The 24,760-nt window shown below is 44.5% G+C and overlaps 1 protein-coding gene across 4 annotated transcripts; it reads left to right on the forward strand.

Moving 5' to 3' along the window:
- The first annotated feature begins 2,370 nt into the window (after nucleotides 1-2,370).
- Nucleotides 2,371-24,330, forward strand: MILR1 (mast cell immunoglobulin like receptor 1). 4 transcript variants are annotated; one of them, XR_003904611.1, is made up of 10 exons: nucleotides 2,371-2,609; nucleotides 5,957-6,232; nucleotides 11,294-11,581; nucleotides 13,216-13,326; nucleotides 14,867-14,962; nucleotides 15,496-15,552; nucleotides 15,682-15,750; nucleotides 16,180-16,263; nucleotides 21,312-21,346; nucleotides 22,383-24,330. XR_003904611.1 is itself a non-coding variant. In XM_029928344.1 (9 exons), exons 1-8 carry the CDS (start codon nucleotides 2,477-2,479, stop codon nucleotides 16,233-16,235), a joined length of 1,086 nt encoding a protein of 361 aa, XP_029784204.1. In that variant the 5' UTR covers nucleotides 2,371-2,476; the 3' UTR covers nucleotides 16,236-16,263; nucleotides 22,383-24,330. The 4 variants fall into 4 exon arrangements, 3 of the variants coding, with proteins under 3 accessions (XP_029784204.1, XP_029784206.1, XP_029784205.1); XM_029928344.1 differs by lacking the exon at nucleotides 21,312-21,346; XM_029928346.1 differs by lacking the exon at nucleotides 21,312-21,346 and having other exon boundaries at nucleotides 14,873-14,962.
- Nucleotides 24,331-24,760: the final 430 nt, after the last annotated feature.

A 24,760-nucleotide genomic window follows, 5' to 3' on the forward strand; every position in this document is an offset into this window, starting at 1 on the left:
ATTATTATTGCTCATCAGGGGTTGAAGATTTAACATCATGAGCAATATCCCCGATGGGAAGAGGAATTCTCTATTGAGACTACACATTATTCCCTGGCTATCTGTTTCAAGGAATTCACTGGAAGAGTTCAAGGCACTTCTCTATATCAAATCACCCCTAATCTCACAGACAGTGAGCCCTGTATCAAAAGACCGCATCAACCGTTTCTAAACATCAACACAATTTTGGACATTATGAGAATGATTTGATTAACAATTTGCATAAAAATGTATTTCACTTCTTAAGTAGCTTTGTATAACTTGGCTTAGTTTACTTAGAAATAAAGCAGGGGCGGTGGTGGAGTATATTTAAAATGTTTTGATCTGTGCATTGAGTTAATAATTATTTACATTACTCTGGTTGTTAAATATTTTTGGGGGGGTTGTGGGTTTCCTTTTTTTTTTTTTGGTTGTTAAATATTTGTAATACCCCTGCACACCTCATAGAGATTTTGTAAGGATTAAATGAGATTATTAGTGTAAAACTCTCAGATAACAGGATTATTCTAACTTTACTGTAAGCATGACAAGTCCATGGATGAATTTTTCTCTTCCCATTTGAGACATCTCTCTTGACTTATCTGTGTAACCTCTGAGTTACACCAATTTTATGAGGCCTCGATAAGCACCCCTACAATCAGTATTTACCAACAGCGGTTAGGAGCACTTCCTCTGCTCTCTTCGTGTCCGAGCTGCGGTCTGTAAGTTTCCTGACGCAGCTGAGTTTCATATAGGGAAAATGTCCCAGACACGTCAGCTTTTCTAAAGGTTCCCCGGCCCCTGCCCCCCAGTCCTCCTGGGCATGAGAATTCTCAGGGACAGCCCAGCCCGCCACGGCGAACCCGCCGTGCCTGCACAACCTCCAGTTTCCTTTGGCAACAATTCTGACATGGACGATCATCCCACCGAGATGAAACTTGTAAGGTGCTTTCCCTCCCTCTCTTTAGCAAGAGAAATTACCACCCGTATCACAGGATGAAAATCACTGTCGGGGCATCTGGGTGGCTCGGTTGGTTAAGCACCCAACTTCTGTGAGCTGAGGCGGTTGGACCTCTGCATCCAAGCCCCATGGTTGGTGGGTTCGCTCTGTGCTGACAGCTCCGAGCCTGGAGCCTGATTTGGATTCTGTGTCTCCCTCTCTCCCAGACTCTCCCCTTCTCATGCTCTGTCTCTGTCTCTGTCTCTGTCTCTGTCTCTCTCTCAAAAATAAACATTAAAAAAAAGAAAAAGAAAATCACTGTCATGTTTTTTACAAGAGGTGCCCAAAAAGCAACTTAAAAAAATTTTTTTAATGTTTATTTACTTTTAAGAGAGAGAAATTGCCAGCGGGTGAGGGGCAGACAGAGGGGGTGGGGACAGAGATCCGGAACGAAGCAGGCTCAGTGCTGATAGCAGAGAGTTGATATGGGCCTCAGACTCACCAACCACAAGATCATGACCTGAGCCAAAGTTGGAAACTTAACTGACTGAGCCACCCAGGTCCCCCAAAAGCAACTTTTTAAAAAAGCTTATTAATTTTGAGAGAGATGGGGAGAGGAGGGACAGAGAGACAGAGAGAGAGTGCAGAGCCTGATGTGGGGCTTGAACTCAGGAACCGTGAGATCATGAACTGAGCTGAAATGAAGAGCTGGACGCCTAACTGACTGAGCCACCCAGGCGCCCCTATGTGACTTTACTTCTGCAGACTGTTCACAGAGCCAGGAGAATTGAGGATGGAGTAGAAGGGAAACACAAGCCTCTCTGGGTTGTAATGTAGAGACCCTGTTTACAGGGGACCTGTTTACAATTCAGAGTCCCAGTCTGGAGTGGGGCCTAGGAATCAGCATTTCATACAATATTTCCTACAAGGCATTCCTTTAAAAAAAAATTTTTTTTTTAGTGCTTATTTTTGAGAGAGAGAGAGACAGAGTGTGAGTGGGGGAAGGACAGAGAGAACGGGAGACACAGAATCGAAGCAGGGTCCAGGCACCAAGTGGACAGGGGCTCGAACCCACAAACCACGAGATCCTGACCTGAGCTGAAGTCAGATGCTTAAGTGACTGAGCCACTCAGGCATCCCTAACACAAGGCATTTCCGATGCCATGTGTGTACTACTCTGGTCATTTGCTTCCCAAGACTTCTGTTAAATTCCTTTTGATATAGGCCGAATCCAGGGAGACGATCAGGTAGGTTTTCATGCAACCTACCATTCCTCTCTCTTCCTACAAGAATTCATTGGGGAACACAAGTTGGTCAAATCAACCAATCATGTTGTTTCAAACTTCTCTAGGCACCTCCAATTTCTTTTACTTGGTCAAAAAAGAGGAAGTTCCCTAAATGACTCACCAGTATATGGTCATCACGCCTTCTGTGTCCTTTTCTCTAATTTCTTCTGAGACAATGTGGAGCTGTTTGAACAAACTGTTCTTTTAGGGCATTTTTTCATCTCTCACACGGATGGCTCCATTTGCCGTTTTGAAGCTTGTGTCTCCAAACCAAAACACGATGTGGAAAAAGAGTTTTCTCATGTTCCTTTTCTCTCTTTCAGTTCAAAGAGCTGCCCTGGATTGTGAGGGGAGAAGAATAAGCCGTAAGTTTCATTTACTTCCTTCTCTCTTTTACCAAAACGCTTTTCACCGACATGTGGAAACGCTCTGCTTTCAATGCAACCCTTCATGAATAAGTCTTTCTGTGCTTTTAGGTGAACAACCAGAGTCAAGTCTTTTCTCTTACCTACAGTTTAAAAGGAAATGATGGGGGGGAGGGAGCTGAAGCCTCTTTCCTGAGGTTCAGAGATAAAATGTGGAGATCATTTTTACGCTGAAATGATCCTTTCTTTCTCTGTTGTTATTGTTTTCTTTTTAATCTAGAAAATCAACACATAATCATTGTAAAATAATTCAAGCAACAAAATAAAAATATTTTGGGAGGCGGTTTATCATCACGGAGCTAGACCAGCCAGGGTTGTGGTCCTGACCCTGGTTCCACCGTTTTCCAACAGGCAGCCTGGGCGCCTGATGCAATCATCTTTCCTCTGTGATGTGGGAATAATAGAATCACTTACTGGGAGTGGTTATGGGGGTGGTTCTTGTAAGGACTGAATGAGACAAATCACGTCCCTTAGCACAGCGCCTGGTGTATGATGAGCTGTCCGTAAACGCTAGCCCACGTTGCCGTGACTAGAAGAAATATGAAAACGCTGTCGTGCCCTGCAATTCTCCATTTCCAGAAGCTACCATATCAACAGCCACTCTCTATTTGGAATCCTAGGACTCAAACTCTCCTGTGATGTGTCCTTTTAAACATTTTTTTTTTAAGTTTATTTCTTTATTTTGGAGAGAGCAAGCAGGGAAGGGGCGGAGAAAGAAGGGGAGAGAAAATCCCAAGCAGGTTCTGCACTGTCAGCACAGAACTCAAACTCATGAACATCAAGATCACAACATGAGCCACAATCAAGAGTCTTGATGCAAGCTCTTTGTTCTGTAGAGTTTTCCATGGTCTGGATTTTGTTGATCACATTCCCATGGTATCCTTTACCTTGCTGCCCTGTCCTCTGTCCCCTGAATTTAATGCAATGCAGATTAGCTTTTTTTTCCCTTTAAGTTTTATTTATTCAAGTAATCTTTACACTTAATGTGGGCTTGAACTCACGACCTCAAGATCACAAGTCTCATGCTTTTCCTACTGAGCCAGCCAGGGGGCCCCCAAGTTAGCTTTTATTTACCAAGAATGCCTGGGGGTAATGTGTACTTCCATTAGGAGGAACATAATGTCTGGTCATCTGTTTTTGTTTCTTAGTCGGCTTTGACAATAATCACTTGGAAGCATTATTTTATTAGAGGTTGCAACATGGCGATATACTAATTCTATCATTCCTTTTCTATTTATTATCTGAAATAATTCTATAAAGAGAAACTTGTCTCCATCAACTCTTTGGTTATGCAGAGGCATGGTTTGCATAGAAAAAGCAGGATAAATGCTTGGTTCTCTCTCCCTTTATTGACCGGTTCTGAAAATAATGAGTTGGTTTCCGAGCATCTTGTAATCAAGGATATTTTTCTTTCACTGTTGTTATTTTTCTGTTTAAGAATCATTATGAACTCATAATTTACATATTAGATGTATTTCAATCCATTGCAATTATTATTTTTATTGTCCCATTTTTTGGCCATGGGAAGCATCTCTAAACCAGCTCCCAAGTCTTTTTTTATTTGGTTTGTTTGTTTTTAAGTAAGCTCTACACTCATAGTGGGGCACAACATGGAGCTCAACATGGGGCTCAAACTCATGACCAAGATTTGGACTTATGTTAGGTCATTTTGGAGGGAGATTCAAAGCAGCAGGCTTTACTCTGGGCTGGATGCTTCTAGGGAGTGAGAATAATGATATGGTTGGGTATCTTAATAATTCTGATCTAAAAGACAGGAAGAAAAGAGCAAGGTCAGAGCCATGGCCGATGATGAAGAAGCAACAGTCACTCATATTAGTCAGTTCAGGGGGATGTTTGGGCATTTTTGTGATTTGGATAATATCTGTGTTCAGAAATGGTTGTGAAATTATCTTGTGTTTGTCTCAATCCCACATGGTCACAGCAGCTTTGTATTGGTGTTCTAGCGGTGGATGCTGAGTCACTTCCTAGCCATGCCAGTTCTCACTTGTCAAGGGCTGCTTTCCCCCTTCTCGATACTGAAATTTATGGAGGAAATAATATGTGGTCTGGGACTTGTTTTAAAATAATGGGGGAGAGGGTGGTGCCTGGGTGGCTCAGTCGGTTAAGTGTCTGACTCTTGATTTTGGCTCAAGTCATGATCCCATGGTTGTGAGATCAAGCCCTGCATTGGGCTCTGTGCTGAGCGTGGAACATGCTTAAGATTCTCTCTCTGCTTATCTCCCACTCATGTGCTGCTCTCTCTCTCTCTCTCTCTCTCTCAAAAAGAAAAATAAAAAAATAAAAATAATAGAAGAAGATGAGAGACAGATGAAGCAGGAGTGACTATGAGTTGATACTTGTTGATGATGGGTCTTCTCTACTGTTATGTTAAAAATTTTCCAAAATAAGAATTTTTTTTCAAAATAAGAAACTTAAAACCAAAAAGGTCACCAGACATAATGTTTTGGTCAGAGATGTTAGAATTTTAATGTTTCTTAAAATTTTTTTAAATGCTTGTTTATTTTTGAGAGAGAGAGAGAAATAGACTGCGAATGGAGGAGAGTCAGAGAGAGGGAGACAGACAATCTGATTCAGGCTCAGGCTCTGAGTTGTCAGCACGAACCTGTTGAGCCCACGAACAGGTGAGATTATGACCTGGGCCAAAGTTGGATGCTTAATGGACTGAGCCACCGAGGCACTCTAATATTTATTTTTTGATATGTTTATTTATTTTGAGAGAGAGGGAGTGGGAAACAGAGAATCCCAAGCAGGCTCCATGCCGTTAGCACAGAACCCTACATGGAGCTCTGGCTCATAAACTATAAGATCATGACCTGAGCTGAAATCAAGAGTACAGACTCTTAACCAACTGAGCCACCTAGGCACCGCAGAATTTTAATATCTCTAAGTCAGCACAAGCAGTCTTAAGAGAGTACCCTTGATCAAATTGTACCTGAAACTAATACTATACTGTGTGTTAACTAACTGGAATTTAAATTAAAAAAAAAAAAGAAAGAAAAATAAGAGTGTCCACTTCAAGCTCTCACCAACAGAAGAGATAGTAAGCACAGAGAGCTGGGTCAAGGCCACCCACCCGTCACTGGAAGGAGCCTCTGTAGGTGCTGAGGCTTTCCTCACCCACGGGTCAGCCTGGCTGTGCAGACAAGAAGGTTCTCCAGGAATGAGCCTCTTTACCACGTTGTCCCACAAACTGTGACCAGATCACCATTTAGTTTTTAAGGGACATTAACAAAGACCTTTTTTTCTTGTGTTATTCTGTTTTCCAGAACTCCCTTCTCCAAGTCTGAACTCAAAAACAAATGCAGTCATGAGGGGTCAAAATGTATCTTTAATTTGTTCCATCCAGAACCAATCACTACAGATCACCTATTTTTTGTTTCGGCACAATAAGCACCTGAGAACCCAGAACGGAAAAGGTGAACCTGTGATTTTTAACCTAAGCATCTCAGAAGCCCATGATTTGGGACCCTACAAATGCAAAGTCCAAGTTTCTAACTGTTCAGTGATCAAATACAGTCATGAGATCAACTTCATCTTTGTTGGTAAGTAGAGCATGCGTCCCTGGGCAGCCCTGTGATTTGTGGGGTTCTTTGCTGTCCTAGAATGATCTCTCTGCTCCCCTGCGAATACTCATGTCTTTAGTCTTAATAATTCCATTTTACTTTCTCTTCTGAAGACTTTTTAAAAATGATTAATAGACTTATTTAAACTATTCTAATGCAGAGGGTCATCATTGTCAGACAATATGAAATGTTAAATGTTCGATCCAGTTTTCCTTCCTAGATAAGTTTTTCTTTCTTATCTCCGTCAGTTTGGAAAATGTAATACCAGAGGAAGAGGGACCCAATTCTGAACAGACCTCTTAAGAGTCAGGTCTTGGGCGTGGATCTGAAATTGGGATAGATATTTGCTGATCTTGCATGGGGCCCAATGAATTGAGGCAGGATCTTTGGTGAGCCCTCTGAGGCTGGGGTCGTTGTACCAAAGCAAGTACTCCCATTTAGGTTGGGATCTTTTTAAAAAATGTTTGTTTATTTTAAGAGAGCATGCAAGTGTGAGAGTTGGGGAGGGGCAGAGAGAGAGAAAGAGAGAGAATCCCAAGCAGGCTCTGCAATGTCCGTGCTGAGCCCTATGCAGGGTTCAGTCTCTCAAACGGTGAGATAGTGACCTGAGGTGAAATCAATAGTCAGGAGCTGAGTGACTGAGCCACCCAGGCGTCCCAGGTTGGGGCCTATGACTAACCGCTCAGTTTGCACCTTTTGGGCTTCGGCAGGTATGTCTGTCATGTTCAGCTGGGTGGAAGATGGCAGGTAGCAAGGGCCGATTGCCATGGCTGGGACTTGGGGACCAACATGGTGGCCATCCAGCATGCCTCTTTCAAAGACTCTTCGCTCTTTCAAAGAATAATAGCCTGATTGCCTTAGACAAAAAGCCTTATGTGAACAATTTGGGAAATTGTTGAGATCTTTTTTCTAGATGCTTTATTCTAGGATTCCCATCACGTAGGCAAAAATTACTTTTTTTCTGAAGACTCGAGAAGACTTAGAATCAGTATTGGACCCTGTGGCAAGGGTCCCTTTGCAGTGACCACCCAGCAGGCACCCCACTAGCCAGCACTCTTCCTGCCCAATTACGTCGTATTACTGCCATATTTTTCTCTGCCATCTTCCCGCCCCAAGCCTCTCACAACCTAGCATTAATGGTCTCATTTATAAAGGTGACCTTGATAAAGGACTTCTGAGAGAGGGAGAGAGGGTTTCCAGGTAACATGTGGGTATTGTACCCACAGGCTTCTAAACAGGAGCTCTGACTCACTGATTAAACCTTTGATTGATTCTCTAGGTCTGTGCTCTCTAGCATAGTAGCCACTAGCCACGTGTGGTTATTTACATTTACATCCAAATTAATTAAAACTAAATGAAGTAAAAAGCTCAATTCCTTAGTGTATTCAATAGCCACGGGCAGCCGTATTAGTGCAGACATAGAACGCTTCCAGCATTACAGAGTTCTCCTGGGCACCGCTGCTCCAGTGCAATGGTTCTTAGCATTTTAGGTTATAGCTGTCTTAACAATCGAATGATAGTGATGGGTACTTTTCTTGAGAAATATTCATGAGATTACAGATGCAAATCTCTGCACAGGGCTTTTTGGAGATCCAGGTTAAAACCAACCATTTGAGGACAGTTTTGAACACAAACGTAATAGAAGCCATATTGGAAAAGAAGAGTGAAGAAGGGGGCAAGCCCCTACCAACACGGTCTTAGGAGGTGGTACGTAACGTGAGGGCAGTCCCTTAGGTGATGATAGTCTCTGGGGGTCCGTCTAGGCTACCAGGGTAGACTGGGGAGCCTGGTATTGTAGAAAGAGCGATGGAATGAGCACTGGGGAGCCTGTGTACCACTGGCTTCCTGTGCAACTTATCTATGCCTTTGGCATACCTCCAGTCCTCAATCCTTAACGTATGAATTGAGAAGACAGGCAGTACCATCCTAACATTGGTTTCAACTCTGGGTGAGAATCTCAGTCTATTGTGGGCAGAATGTGGTGAGGAGAGTAGGCACTTACTCAGGAGAGAAAGCATCTGGTTGCCCTTCAAATCACTGAGATTCAGTGGGAGAAAAGATGGCAAGACCTACTATTAGTGTGGGTTTCCTCTATTTGAACAACAGGGGTCTACGCTCCTGTAAGGAAGAAGCCCAGTTTTAGATGGTTTATGAAGCCTTAAGTAGCTGGTTAGGAAACCCCAAGTCTTCATTTCCTGAGCTTCTGTCTTACAGGCATGTATACAACCTTTCCACATTCTGCCTTCCAAGTAAATGCACAAGTTTCCTGCAGTTTGTTATGGTAATTACGCTGTCCTGTCGAACTATTTTGATAGATTATAAAACTCTTTTGTCCTAATTTGATCCAATTAATAGCTATCTGTTGAGGGCTTACCCTGTGCAAGTAATTGTGTTGGGTATTGGGTGTTCGTGGGGTTTCAGTGATGCCTAAGACATGTTCTTGTCCCCAGCCCAGTAGGGATCTGAGCCATGAACACAAATTCATTAATTATTGACTCACTCATCAAATATTTAATGATACCCCAAATGTGCCAAACCCTGGATATACATTACTTTGTGCACTGTGGAGGTTACAATCTAGTTGGGGAGATACAAAACCCAAGTACCCAAAGAGATTCATAACCACAAATGTTTTTGCTTGTTATGAAGAAAAAAAGAGACTGGCACAGTGATGGAGTGAGGCAGGGGATGGTGGAGTGATCTACTTAGGTAGGGTAGTTAGGGAAGGCCTCTTGAAGGGGATGGCATTGAAGTAGAGCCCTGAAGAATGAGGAGTTAGCTGTGTGAAGAGACAGAGAAAGAGGGCTCTCATCAAAGGACACTGTCCTGTGCAGGGGCTCTAACCTGGGAAAGAACTTGGCTGGTTGGGAAGGACCTAATAGGAGGCCGGGATGGCCAAAGGCCAAATGAGGGGAGCGTAACCCCACGTGAGACTGGGGCGGGAAGAGCCCAAGTCAGGCAGGGCCTATGACCCAATTTACCATCTTCAAAGTTAATCCATTCTAGGTGAGGCGGGGCAAGAGAAATTGGGGACTGACTGGGAGGCTCTTGAAGTCATCCAGGAGACAAACAATGGCAGGGATGGACAGAAATGGATGGATTCAAGGTATATTTTGGAGGAAGAAACAGCAGGACTTGTTTGATGATTGGATTTGGATTCACAGGTCGTGAAGGTGAGAAAGGAATCAAAATGACTTCCAGGTATCTGATGTGAACAGCTGATGAGGAGTGGTACATTTACTGAGATGGGGAGAACTGGAAGAATGGGAGGCGGGGAAAATGGAGAGTTGTTCAATGGGTATAAAGTTTTTTACTCATGCAAGATGAGTAAGTTCTGCAGATCTTGCCGTACAACACTGTGTCTGTAGTTAATAATACTGCACTGAGCACTTAAAGATTTAAGAAAGTAGATCTCCTGTTAACTCTTCTTTCCAGGGTAAAATAAGTGAATGAATGAATGGATGGATGGATGGATGGACGAATGAATGAATGAATGAATATCTAAATAAAAACATTTCTTAAAGAATGGATTTTGTATATGTTTATATACTGATTATTCATTAACTAGCAATGAGCTAGAGTTCAATTTCAAACAGATTATATTTGAGGGGACCCTGAGACATCCATGGGGATCAGAGAAGAGAATGGGACCAAAGATGAGAGGAGGCAGAAGAATCCTTCTGCCTGGAGGATTGAGGAATGTCTTACAGGAAACATGGCAGCTGAATGAGTCTTAAAGGACTCCTGGAAGTTTTTAATAATGTAACTGGGTTAGTGAAGAGTAGCAACTCCCTTATTCTGATCACCGTGTGCCAGGATGTCCTTCCACCAGTCCTGTTACAAACTCTCAGGAAAGTTTACATCTTTACAGTCACGTTAGGTATCAGCCCTTGGTCCAGTTTGGATCATCCCATCTCGGCTAGGAGTCCATACTCCCTGCTTTCTCATGAGTTGTTTCAACTGCTCCTTCCTGACATTACAGGAGATAAATTTCCTTCCGCAGGAAGAATGTCCTGTTGGTGCTATTCCCAGAGTTGCTATCTGAGGCCACCAAGACCAGGTGCTGCCGCATGGATTCCGCCCCAAGGGAGGGGTGGAGCGAGGAGACTCTAAATTATTTTCCTTGATTTTACGTATACTTTGGTCTTTGTATTTCATTGTTTTTGTGCCAAACTGATATTGTTTTTTCAAAAATCTGTTTGAGAGTTGCCCCTGGATCTGCTGGCTTACTTACTAGCTGTGTGACCTCAGGCAAGTTCCTTACCTCTTTGAATCACAGTTTGTTCATCTGTGGAATGGGCATGATAAAATCTTCCTTGTAGTACTGTTGTGAAATGAGTGAAAAGTGAAATGAGGTAATGTAAATAGCAAACCTCCTACACAATGGATACTCAACAATTATCCTTTCTTTCCTATAATGCTGATTTATTAATGAATTGTTAAATAAATAATATAGCTGGATTCTCCCACAAAATACCCATACCACAGGGTTTGCCCTGACAGAGTCTAACAGACCCGCATACTTCCTGTTGAAAAGTTCTCTTGAATCTATTTATCAGGGTTACTTCCTGTTTGTGGGAGAAAGTAGAAGCTAATTGTACAGCTGAATTCTATAAAAAATTCAGTTAGAAAAGATGATATTTTTAGATCTATTTGATTTAAAACAAAAAAAGAAACCAAGGTAGCCTTATAAAGACTGTGACTAAACGCACCTCTCAACTTCTTACTTGGAACTAGATCTTTGACAGAATTATACTCATTATCAACAATAAACAGATTGAGAATTCTGATGAAGACAAGTTTGTGCTTTGATTCCTCCACCGGGTGGCGTTCTCAGCGCCTGGCTGTGCCACGCTGAGTGGAGCTAACCGTAACCACCGGTCTTTCCCACTGGGCTGTGAGCCCCTTGTCTTCCCCAGAAGGGTGTCATCATCTTTGTGTCCACAGTCGGGCGCAGAGGAGAGGTTCAGTCCCTGCTTACAGACTGAGTGGGTGAATCCATCCTGCTTATCCCGTTAATGCATCCTTTCATTTTCCTAGACCCAGTGATTACACCAGTGCTGGATGTTAACGTCATCAAAATAGAAACAGACCGACATATAATACTGCGTTGCATCTCATTCAACGGCTCTCTGCCCATCAATTATACCTTCTTTGAGAAAGATACTGCCATATCACCAGCCATTTCCAAGTACGTAAGGGAGCCTGCTGAATTCAACTTAACCAAGAGAAACGCGGGAGGAAGAGAAGAGTATAGATGCAAAGCTAAAAACAAATTGCCTGACCACGCAAAATACAGTCAGCCGGTCTTCATCAATCCCTCGACAGGTAAGGGCTACCTGAGCTCTTTCGACAGGGTCTGGATCTGCTTCCAGAAGCTGCAGCCAGCCTCTCCCCTGCCCACGCACTTCCCACTTTGGCTGTCTGCATCCAAAGGCCTTTCCTTTGAAGGTTCCACACAAACTCTGATGGGGTTTCTTTCTGCCATTCAAAAGAAGAAACGCCTAGAAGCTAGGTCAGGAAGGAACCCTGCAGTGAGATTTCCTGACTCGACCCTGCTTCCTGCTTTGATCTCGCACTGCCCAGGTTCTAAGCTAGCACATTAGAATTTGCATCTCTCCTGGGCTGGGAGCCCGGTCTTGATTGTCTTCTGCTTTTTCACTGACTTCTAATCCCTGTGCCCTCCCACTTGGCTGTTTCTTGCCCACTGCTGATGGTTGGTGAGTCTAGACTTCTGGGACCACCCTTGGGGGGAGAAGGGCCCCTGCCCCGGTCCTGTGTTTTGGAGGGCACCGCTCTGGTGCTTCTTGGCCATGCATCTTCCCATAGGCTGAGGGGTCCGGGGGAACATGAGAACGTGCCCACCTGGACCCTGTATCCCCACCTTCCTAAACCACATTCTGGGTACCTGCACCTGAATTCCCTACCCGATCAGATCGGAACTCCTTCCAGGGCTACACAGTCTTGTTCCCAGCTCATCCTCCCAGGACTGTACCAGGGTAAGGATAGGAGCGTCCTTGGACTCGAGTGTAGGGGGCTGCTGGCGGGGGGTGTGGGCAGCATTTGGACATGCAGGCGAGAGGACCCATGTGCACATGAGGCCCCTTGGGATGCACGTCAGAGCCCAAGTGGAAAGGCAGGCTAGGGCTGGCTCTCTCCATGCTACCATATTCTGGCGCAGAACTCTGAGGAGTCTGAGGATTCTAGATTCAAACCTGGCTTTCCCGGTCCTTATGAAGGGACACTTGTCGAGGTAGGAGAAGGATAGAACAAAAATGAGGTTAGCTAAGGCGGTAGGCACACTTGGACATTGAACCCTTCACCCAGCCTCATCCTCAGAAGAACAGAGCCCATACCCTTCTCCTCAGTAAGTTCTAACAGATGAGGCAGACTGTTGGACTCAGGCCCCAGAGTCTGGCTTTTGCCTTCAAATCACAGTGCTTCCATTTACTAGTTATGTGACTGTCAGAAAGTCCTTTAACCTCTCTGAGCCTTACTTTACTCATTTGTAAAATGGGAGCGATTATCAATGAGATAAATAAGGCAATGCATGCAACGTGCTTAACACAGCGTCTGGCATGTAGCTAATAATGAATGGTAGCTGTTTAGGGGGCATAAATCATGCCAACATGACTAAGGGCTCTGCCCAATAAATGGCCAGGCTGTTCTGAGCCTTACGACCCTAACAATGTTGCCATTAAACATGGTTAAATGCTGTGGTGCTTTTCTCTTCCTTTGTACGACCCCTTGTGGAGGATGTATCTAGTCGTGACTTTAAGAACTTCACTGACTAACAAGTTAACTCTCAAGAGCTGTAGGTGTGCATAGCGGTCTGAGCACCAGGCGCGCACAGTACATTAACTTGGGAGACAGTTGTGAACTGCCTTCCAGAACACTCCCCAGTTCAATGTCATTGGAAAAGAAAGCTGTTCAGTAACCAACGAACCACTGTCTTCTTCCAGATGGAGGCAGCTGTCCTCTCTGCCTGCAGCTGCTGCTTCCGGGATCACTGCTGGGGCTGATAGTAATAATCTCAATTCTGACATTTTGGATACTACCGAAGTACAAAGCAAGTAAGTTCTTTCAGCAGCTTTTGCACTGTTCTCCATGGGTGTTGGATACAGAGAGCAGGAGAGGTGAAGAGGAAGGGAAAGGCTCATGGCTGGTGAGCTCAGGCCCCGCATCGGGGTCGCTGCTGTCAGCTCAGAGCCCACTTCTGATCCCCTTGTCCCCGTCTCTCTTGCAAAACTGCAACCCTGTTCCCATTAAAGCCTCCCCATTCAGCTCCCCCCAACCCCAGCCCCTGACAACCACCATTCTCCTTTCTCATTTGACTCCTCTGGGGATCTCATCTAATAGAATCCTAGGGTGTCTCTTCTTTAGTAATGAGTTTATTTCACTCAGCATAATGTCCTCAAGATTCATCCATGTTGTGCATGGAATTTCCTTCATTTCTAAAGCTGAAGAATATCCCATTGCAGATATGTACATAGATACAAATACATGTATCCACTAAACTTATCCATTCGTCTGTCAATGGGCCTTTGGGTTGCTTCTGCCATTTGGCTATTGTGAGTAATGCTGCTATAAACACGGGCGCACAATCTTAATAATTTTTTAACGAGAGGCCCCGGATTTTTTTGCTTTGCACTGGGCCCTGCAAACGAGGTATTGGGTCCTGACCTCCAGCTCTGCAAAGACAGAAGCCTTGCCCTGTAATTGTCAGCCTCCTTGCTGGCTCTGCCCCTCCGAGGAAGGTCAGTAAACGAAGGTGAACTTGAGTGTCATTCCTTTGCCTCACCTCATTGCATCAAGCCCCAGGCATTGCTTTTCTCTATTCACCTCTTATTAGAACTACCTCTACTTAAGATTTCAAAATTTGGCCCTTTCACTTGGCACACAACTATGGAGGAATATCAAGATTTGCACAAAAAAAAACAGTATGTCTCAGCCCCAGTGAGCCGAGGGGCACTGGGCAGGCTCCTTCACTTGCCTGAGCCTCAGTGTTCTGACCTGGAGAATGGGGAGATACTGTCACAGCTAGGGAGAGACCTAAGTGATGCATGTTAGCCTCCTGTGCCTTCTCTAGAGAGTTTTAATTCAGAGAAGTTAGGGACTCAGTTGGTACAAAACTTGAAACTGGAAAGTTTCAAAGTGTATACATCTTCTGCCTTTTTGCAACCTGTCTTCCCTTCTCACAAAAAGCCCAGGGTCTTGCAAAAGTGGAATTAGCACTCTTGATTACCGGCCAGGACTAAATAGAACGCGGCTGGGTGATTTATGGTCTCTTGCAGATATTACAAAGCTTCTTACAGACTGTTCTTTTCAGCAAAGGAAAGAAAACATGTCTCTGGCCACCTCAAATGTAATCTGTGTAATCTAATAGGCAAAGGATGTTCCTTGCAGACCCCAGGAAATAAATCAGAAGGGCTTCTGGCTTGGAGAAGCCGGTGCTATGGATTCCTTGCTGAGTCCATGGTTTTCCTTCAATAGACAATGGTGTAGGCCACAGGAACAGTCATTTTTAGCTTCTGAACTCTGGGGGGTTCAGCTCCTTGGCAGAGGAAATGAGAAAAATGTGGCTGACTTGGTTTAATGATTCTGTACCAACTGATGTAGGGAAAGCTATGAGAGATCAGGCACGCAGCAACTGTGGAAATACACCCATGGAAACTGGAATATATGCGAATATCTGTGAAACTCAAGCAGGTAAGAGAATTTTGTTGCGTGTTTTGATTGGTTTGGTTGGTTGGCTTCACATTTTTGTCTTTTTAAACTTTTTAAGGTTGTACAGACAGATGGGTTAAAAAAAAAAAAAGGAAGAAAAGTTATAGAATACAAGGGCCCTCTCCACCCCATGACCTCCAGTTCCATTCTGCAGTGTTAACCACCAGTTTTTAAAATCCTGCCTCAGATACGCTATGCGTGCGGTAGCGTGTCCCAGGGATGCCTTCTCCGCCCTGGTTTCTTTTCCACTTCACAACGTACCATGGAGCTTTCTTAATGTCAATTCGAAATGATCCACAGGGTGTTCCAGAGCCTCTTAAGACCCCCTCTTAATGCAGGCATCATACGCTGCTTCTTAGTGAACAGACCGAGGGCAGGGCTTTGGTGACGATGAGAATAAACCTAGCCAACACTGACTGAGGGCCAGCCCCGCGCCAGGCAACGGCCCTAAGCAAATCACCTGCTCTGTCCTGTGCAAACACCAACTCCCGCTTCTCCTCGTTCCCATTCTCCAGGCGAGGAATCCGTGCCTGGCTTGGAACCCCGGCAGTGTGTTCCCGCAGCCCGAGACGGTGAGTGCTCTCTGCGGAAAGTCCAGGAGCTCCGCCCCATTTCGAGGGCAGCCAGCTAACCCGCCGCCCTCAAGGGATCGGAGCTTCGGATTACAGGCCTCATAACTCTGTTCCTTGTCTTTTGCCCAGGAGCTGAACACTCTTGGGAGATACATTATGCTACCCCCATGTTCCAGGAGGTGGCACCAGGACATCATGGTGAGCCACGGTTTGGGATAAGAGATGCTAACAAAATGAGACCGCGGACCCTGTGAGGCCACCATAGTCTGGGGCTTTAGGAGCCCAAGGATGGGGTACATGGGGGCAATGTGCACACCCAGGCAGCCAGTGGCAGCCAGTGCCACAGCTCCTAACAAATGCCATCGGGAGAAGGGGGGGTGGGGAAGAGGGGAGCATGTGACATAGTGGCATGTAAAAAACTCAGGAGGATACAGGGGGACTACCAAACCATTTTAAAGAATACATTATTTTTATATAGTCCAGGGGGGAAAGCCAGTTAATTTTTGGTTCTGCCAATCTACCCAGCTACTAAAATGAGATTTTTCTGAGGGATGGAGGTGGTTGGTTTTTAGAGACTCTTTGGATATATACATTAATTTTACTGAATTATTTTCTCTTATATTTCAGAAGCCTGTAATGATGGTAAAACTGGATCTATCTATTCTGAACTCGTCAGAAGATGACATTTAAAGATACAAGCTACATCTCAGAGTAAGATGCTTTTTATGAAGCTGATTTACATGAAGAAAAAGCAAATTTGATTGTTACTTAAAAATATCTCACTGGTTATCTAGAATTAATTACTATCTTTCATGATTAAACACTATTCCTGTGGCCTATGTAGGTACATCCAATCCTGTCATGAGATAATAGTTCTGTCAGGTGGGATCCTGACTGGTGACAGGTTTTAAATGTTTTTGCTATTTTTAGGCACAGACCATTCCCCCCCATTGCTACATCATTTAAAAAAGGGTAATGGTGGGGTGCCTGGGTAGCTCAGTTGATTAAGGATCAGACTCTTGATTTCAGCGTAGGACATGATCTCAGAGTCGTGAGATCGAGTCCCCCCAGGGGCTCCACTCTGGGCATGGAGCCTCGTTAAGAGTCTCTCTCTCTGCCCCTCCCCCCCTCTCATGCACACACATGCGCTTTCTCTCTCTCTCCCTTTCTCAACTCTAAAAAAAAAAAGAGTAATTGTTAGGCCGCTGTGCTCTTCATGTCTAAATTCTAAAACAAAAACTGGTGACTCTGAAAATGTGTCTGAATGGAGTACTACATGGCAATAAGAAAGAATGACATCTGGCCATTTGTAGCAAAGTGGATGGACCTCGAGGGTGTCATGCTAAGCGAACTAAGTCAGGCAGAGAAGGACAGATACCATATGTTTGCGCTCATAGGTCTAACAGGAGAACAGGAGAAACCTAACAGAGGACCATAGGGAGGGGAAGGGGGAAAGAGAGTTGGGGAGAGAGAGGGACACAAATCATGAGAGACTAGTGAATACTGAAAACGAACCGAGGGCTGGAGAGGGAGGGGGAGGGGGGAAGGGAGTGATGGTCATGGAGGGGGCACTTGTGGGGAGAAGCACTGGGTGTTATATGGAAACCAATTTGACAATAAACTATTATAAATTAAAACAACAACAACAACAAAAAAGAAAATGTGTCTGAAGAAAACAGTCCCTGTAGTTACATGCCAAGTACACATTTATTTTCCATTGCTGTTTCGGTTTGCTCTCAGATTTTGGAAGGCTGCGAAAATATTTATATTGATTTTCATGGACTTCCTCGGTCCTCAAGACTTAGCTAATGTCAAAGGCGTGCCTTTATGGGCTGCATTTTGCATCAGCATTCTGTGGAGAGAACAGTGCTCTGTGGGAGCGAGGAGAATGGATTACTTTGACTGTTTTCACAATTACCACAAACTGGAGGCTTGAAACAACAGGGATTTGTTTCTGATAGTTCTGGAGACTAGAAATCCAAAGTCAATATGTCAGTGGGGCTGGGCCCCTCTGAAGTCCCTGGGGGAGAATCCTTGCTTGTCTGCTTCAGTTTCTTGTGGTTCCTGATGTTCCTTGCCCTGTGGAAGGAACAGGAGGACCAGTCTCTGCCTCGGTCTTCACGTGGCCTTCTCTTCCTCTGCCTGTCTTTTATAAGGACGCTGGTCACTGGATTTAGGATCGCCCTGGACAACCTGGGATGGCCCCATCTCAAGATCCTCAATTATATCTGCATAGATCCTTTTTTTCAAATAAGGTGACGTTCCCAGCTTCCAGGAGTTAGGTCTGGACTTACCCTTTGGGGGAGTCACCCATTCAGACCCTCCACAGGGGACAAAATGATTTCTAGTTTAAACCTCTCATCCTAGGAGTTATTAGTAAAGTCCAATAAAAGTAAAAAGGCCTTTGTAGGATTCTAGACAAACAAAACAACTTGGTCGAAGTTTTTCTGCTCTGCTCTTCTGGGTGTTCCCTGAACCTCGGTCTTAATTGCTCCCAACAGTGGACCTCTGACTAGAAAAATCACAGCTAACAATTATTAGACACTAACTGTATAACAATCGGTAAGGCCGATATTAACTTGCTTTTATAAATAAGGAAACTTAAGACTCAGGTGCAGTAAGTTAATTTTGCAAGGTCACCCACAGCTTAGTGGTGGTTGAAGCCTAGCAAAGATCAGCAGGAACGCCTCTTCAGGGTGGGAAAGGATACTGTACACACAGGTCCAGGATTTTGTTGCCATAAAGCAGCATTCATGAGCATAGTTTCTGCCCTTTCTCTGTTGATATTTTTATTTGGGGGAAATCAGTATGTCAGAGAGGCTAAGAGAGTAAGGAATTCCAGAGTCAGATGGACTGAGCTGAATTCAGGCTCAGTCATGTCTTAACTGTGTGACTCTGGGTAAGTTATGGGCTTCAGTTTTTTTTAACTGGAGGGGAGAGCAAAGTGGGGGGAGCAAATAATACCTGCATCGTGGCGCCACTGTGAGAATTAACCCAGGTAATGAATGTAAAGGTCTTGGAACAGGGCCAGGCTTATAATAAGAATTTTTAAAAGGCTACCTCTTTGTGGTGTGATGCTTACTCTGAGTCATATCAGTTGGCTGCTCCCCTCAGAAATCTTTAAGTCTTTGAGGTCATAAACTTGGTAACTTGGCCTTTTCCATCTTGGGCTCCCTCCTAAAGCAGAGCCTGAGACAAGGACTTGGGTACAGATAGCCTATATGGCAGGTGACTCAGACACCGGGAGCGAGGAGGCAGGTGCAACGAAGCATTTCAGAGGGAAAGTCAGTTCAGGGCTGGGAGGGGCTGGCAAGCTGGAAACCATACTGGTAACTGGATTTGATCCAGTTAAGACCTTCTGAAGTTTTGAAGTCAGGAATGCCTCTGGGTTTCACAGCATGCCCTGAATCGATAGCCTCTCATTTTCTCCTTGCAAAGCTTTTTAAAGCAGTTAGTAGAAGCCAACCAACTCCACAATCCATATAATTACCACTGCCCTGTGTCTTTCAAGTGCTAAAACCATGGCAGAGCCTAGTGCCTCCCTTGTACCCCCGTCTCCTTTCCCACTGCAGGGGAAGGTCCTCGTAGCTGTAAAGTACTTGGGAGGCTACGGCGTGTGTTATCACCACCCCCTCTGCAGCATCGCAGGCTGCCATCCATCCAGGGGTAATTCCGTTTCCCAGCACTGTTTTCGAGGGCCTCCCGATACCCTGTCTTTTCCTGGGCTAGCCCTGAAAGCAGAGCCTGAGAGAAGACCTTCTGTGCAAATAATTTATCTGGGAGGTGGTTTGAGGGAACAGGCATAAGGTACTGAAGGAAAAGCCAGCACCAGGGCGTGCTGCTGAGCTGGGAAACTGGGGCTTGATCTCACTGGAGCCTTCTGAGCAGTGAGAAGAGGTTTCTCAGAACCGGCTGCCTAAGGACTGATGGTAAGCATCAGTCACCCACTGGCTCCTGTCCCTGATTGGCTGAGCGTTGTTGACCCAGGAGGAGATGTCTCCCCGAAGTCTAGGCTATACATGTGGACATTCCAAGTGGGCATCACTGGCATCGCACGCAGGGCACTGCAAAGCACCGGGGCAGAAAATGAGTGACACGTGTTGTACGCGTGAAGCGAGAAGCTGTCAACACAAAGTGAGCCAAGACTCAGATGCAGCGGGAGTTAGAGCGAGGCCCAGAGCCTGTGACAGAGGCGGTGGGCACGCCATGTTGCAAAATTTCCTTGTGACAACAGCTGCCATGTGTTGAGCAGTGTCCAGCTGCTATTAAGTGCTTTGTGTACTTAAATGCTTACGTAGCCCTCACATCTCACGGTTCCCTCCCCTCCAGCTGCGACTCCCTGTGGCTTCCCAGTCCACACCCCGCACTCCCTGCACAGACGTTCAGGCTTCCTGACCGAATTGCTCAGGAAGGGAAGAAGAGGAAAAGGAAAAGATCTACTGAGTTTTCATTTCCATAGCTACTTTTTTTCATGTCTATTTAAGTTTCACTTTGATTCTTTTTCAGCACTGTCGGTCGTTTTGCGGGGGTTTGAATGGAATCATACAAGTCATACAAATGGAATCATATAGCGGTTATCCTTGTGTCTGGTTTCCGTTTTTTGTTTTTTGGCCCAACGTTGTATTTGTGAGACTTATCCAGGTTGCAGCACATGTAGTACGTTGTACTACTAAGTACTAAGTAGCACTCCATTGTTGGAATATACTGTAATTTACCTACTCTGCAGCGACAGACATTTGGGCGGCTGTCAGTTTGGGGCTAGTACAAATAAAGAAGCTGTGACCGCGCTTAGGCGACACGTCCGCTGCTTCCATGTGCTGGAAATTATGTTGCATGTACAGGAATACGAGGACTGGGTCGTGCGGTTCATCCCCATGTTGGTCCCCAACCTAAGATGATGCCACTACCTTTTCCGAGCGGTTCTATCACCTTTCTGTTCTGTTGAACAGTAGGCGCGTTCCCATCCCCCTGTGTCTTTCCCAACACTGGCATTGTCATCTTAATTAACTAATTAATTTTTAGAGAAAGCGTGAGTGGGGAGAGAGAGAGAGAGAGAGAGAGCGAGCGAGCCGCAAGCAGGCACCATGCTCAGCAGGAGCCTGATGTGGGTCGATCCCAAGACCCTGGGATCATGGCATGCACAAAAACCAAGAGCTGGACACTCGACGGCGCCGCCCCGGCGGCCCGCACTGTCATCTTACTTTAACCATTCTTGTGGGCATCTAGTAGTATCTCATTGTGATTTTTGATTTGCATTTCCCTGAGACTAATAAGGTTGAACGGTTTCCCATATCTGTAAGTCATACCTGTTTGAGGCCTATGGCCTGTTTTTCTGAGGCATTTTGACTTTTTCTTCTTTATTATTTTAAAATATTTTTATTTATTTATTTATTTATTTATTATTTATTTATTTATTTATTTATTTATTTATTTATTTATTTATAGGAGAGAGAATGTGAGTGGGGCAGGGCAGAGAGAGAGAGAGGAGGGCAGAGGATCTCAAGCAGGCTCTGTGCTGACAGCAGAGAGACTGATGTGGGGCTCAAACTCACAAACGTGAGATCAGGACCTGAGCCAAAGGCAGATGCTCAACTGAGCCACCCAGGTGCCCCAACTTTTTCGTATTTCTTAATAATTGTTCTCCTACTCTGTACCTTTAATTTCTCTCTTAATGTTGCCTTTTGATGAAAAAGTTTTAATTTTAAGAACTTAATTTGTCTACCTTTTCTTTTATGATTAAGTGTTTTTTGTGTGTCCAGGTGAAGAAATATTTTCTCAACTTGAGGTCATACAGGTATTATCCTAGATTACTATCTGCTAAAGGCTTTGCCCCCTCCCCCGCTCTTTGTCCCTCTCTCCCAAAAACAAACACTAAAAAAAGGTACTAAAGGCTTTTCTAGTTTACTTCCATCCTTTGGTTTACACCCACCCAGGTGAGTGTGGTGCGCAACGGGCACCATCTCTTGCCCCCCGCCCTCTCCCACTAAACTGCTGTGTCATCTCTGTCACACAGTCAAACGTCCATACACTTGTGGTTTCCTCCTAGGCTTTAGATTCTGTATCATTGTTCTACTTATCTCTCCTGTGTTAGTACCATACTCTTTTTTTTTTTTAAGTTTATTTTATTGTGTGAGAGACATACAGAGTGATCAGGGGAGGGGCAGAGAGAGAGGGATAGAGAGGGAATCCCAAGCAGGCTCTGTGCTGTCAGTGCAGAGCCCAATGTGGGGTTTGAACTAACAAACTGTGGAATCATGACCTGAGCTAAAACCGAAAGTCAGATGCTTAACTGACTGAGCCACTTGGGCACCTTGCTACCACACTCTTTCAAATAAGTTTTGAGAGCAGGAAAAGCAAAATTTTCCCATCCTGTTCTTTTTAAGGATGTCTTAACTATTCTCGACCTTTTGCAATTCCAATTAAATCTTAGAGTCAGCTTGTTATTTTCTTAAAGAAGAAAAAACCCCAACAAACCCTGAACATTATAGGGATTTTGATTGATATTGCAATGAATTTATAGATCCATTTGGGGAACATTAACAGTTTTATAATAGTCGGGTCTTCCACACCGCAAACATCTCATTGTTTGTGTTTTCTTCAATTCTCTTAAGAATGTTTCATCATTTCGCGCATACACCTCTTCTACAACTTTTGTTAGGTTTACTCCTAGGTACTTGATATGTTGACGCTAGGATAAGTTGTGTTTTTATTTCATGCTGTTGATATATAGGAATACAACCAATGTTTTTTTTTTGTTTGTTTGTTTGTTTGATTTTGTATCCTTTAGCAACCCTGCTAAACTCTCTTCAACTTAAATAACTTATCTACAGATGGTCTTACAATCTGGACGCCAGAGAGCTTCTGCCACCTTTACCCTGGTCGCCTCCCGCCACAAGAGCCTCAGGCCCGGACACTGGGGGCTACACATGGGGGGTGAGCTCTGCCACTGCAGGCATCTGCTTCTCAGCGACAATCACCACCTTCCTTTCTACCTTCCGGACTCCACCCCCCCCCCCCCCAGCACGTGGGTCTAACTGGAAGATATTCACAACCATATACATCCTGGCAGAAAGGGAATTGTAACTTTTTAGGTTTCTGATGCCACTAAATAGAAGGAGGGTCCCGATGATGCTTAGGAGAGCCACTCAAAGTATCTACCACATTAGCCAAAATATCAATCACGACTGAGGGTAAAATGAAGGCATTTTAAGACAGAGCCCAAGAAGGGTACACTAAATACTTGAAGAATAAACCTGAACACAGATGAAGAATGTAAGATTCAAGTAGCATAAACTAACCATAAATGACAGATGTCAGGGGGACAGGGAGAGAGAGGTGTGCATAAGGTTTGGAAACATTATAAAACCACCTGACGGGGGGCTCGAACTCAAGAACCGTGAGATCATGACCTGAGCCTAAATCAAGAGTTGGACGCTCAGCTGACTAAACTACCCAGGGTCTTGACCACCTCTCTGACCTCATCTTCTACCCATCTCCCCTCCGCTCATCTCCGGCTCCCCTGTTCCTTCTTTCTGCTCCTTGATCATTCCACACCGTTTCCCTCCTAAGGGCCTTGGCTCTCGCTAGTCCCGCTGCCCAGAATGCACTGCCCCAGATCCTCACACACCTGGCCCCTTTGCATCATTCAGCCTCAATTTGAAGGTCACATCCTCAGAGCTTCCCTGACAATCTATGCAAAACACACTTCCCAGCCATGATCTAGCACATCATCCTGTTCTATTACCTACAACACTATCACCATCTGAAATGACCTGAAATTGTCCATGTGCCTCCTGCTTAGCATCTGTCCCCACCTGCCCACCCCCAGAAGGGACCTGTCTGTGTTGTTCACCACTACAGCCTTAGCACTTACGGTCCCTGGGGCTTAGGTGCTCAGAAAGCCTTTCTGAATGAATGAACAAGATGAACAAACAGAGAACACATACAATAACAGGCGGTCTTAAGGAGAAGCACAACTATCTGAGAGAAACTTCTCCCATGCTTCCTTAGAGGAAGACTTGGTGTAACAGCAAACAAATGCCTCCAAAGCCACTCTTATGGCTAAATCAATAATGAGTTCATAGAACTATTTCTAGCAACATCTTTCAATAGATTTTGGTGTAGTGGAATACACAGGAAGGGTATTTGGTAAAAAAAAAAAAAAAAGTATTAGAAATAATGGGATTGGAGGGAAAAATACATCAGAACACTACCATGCAGGTATGAGGTATGCAGCTCTCTGACAGATTTAATGATAACTGCCACTGGGGTGAGCATCAGAAATCAACTGTACGTTTTAAAAATATACTTGCGTGGGCCCCGCTGTCAGAGACTGTTATCAGGAAAGAATAGGGCTCAAATATATTCAGATTTTACAGAGCTCCACAGGGGATTCTGATGTAGAGCTATAGTTGGACATCTCTGATCGGGATAAACCTCCGTATTACTTACCTCACCTGCAGTGTGAACACTCTCTGTTGCCAATTAGTGCAGATGCCTTGGCAGTCACACCAGGAATACGATCCTCCTGTGAAGGCTGGGGCCCCTAAAAGGATGAGGTACCTAAATAAAAGAACCTGTCGGCAGGATTGAGATTTTTCCTTAGAAAAATACTGTTTTATAACTTAAAAAAATTCTTACACTTATATTGAAACTAAGTATTGAACCCCAAAATGCAAAAATGAAATTTAAACTTTTAAGGAGATGCACAGGGGGTCATATTGGTATTGCAATTCTGAGACTGCTGTAATTAAGGTAAAATAAAGCAAATGAACAGTTGTGGGGGGTGGCTTTCTAATTTTATCATCACCTTCAGTATTCCTGAGAACGGGGATTTTCAAATGGGACGAAATACAAAGGTCTGATAAAGGAGATCTAGTAAAACCCCTGCCGTCCTAAAGGGCATGTGGGGACATTTTTGGGGTGATGGAAATGTTCTACATTGTGACTCTGGTAGTAGTTACCCATCTGTCAAAACGCATAATTTGTACATTTAAGATAGGTAAATTTATTGAAGATAAATTATATCTCAATAAAGCTGATTAAAATATACACATACACATATAAACATACACACACACACACACACACACACACACACTAGTTCTGAACACTGTAAGGGGCTATTTGGTATTAAAGAATTGGTTTGGGGATGCCTGGGTGGCTCAGTTGGTTAAGTGTCCAACTTGGGCTCAGGTCCCTGGTCTCA

The sequence above is a fragment of the Suricata suricatta genome, chromosome 17 (assembly GCF_006229205.1).
Source record: "Suricata suricatta isolate VVHF042 chromosome 17, meerkat_22Aug2017_6uvM2_HiC, whole genome shotgun sequence".
Taxonomy (NCBI): domain Eukaryota; kingdom Metazoa; phylum Chordata; class Mammalia; order Carnivora; family Herpestidae; genus Suricata; species Suricata suricatta.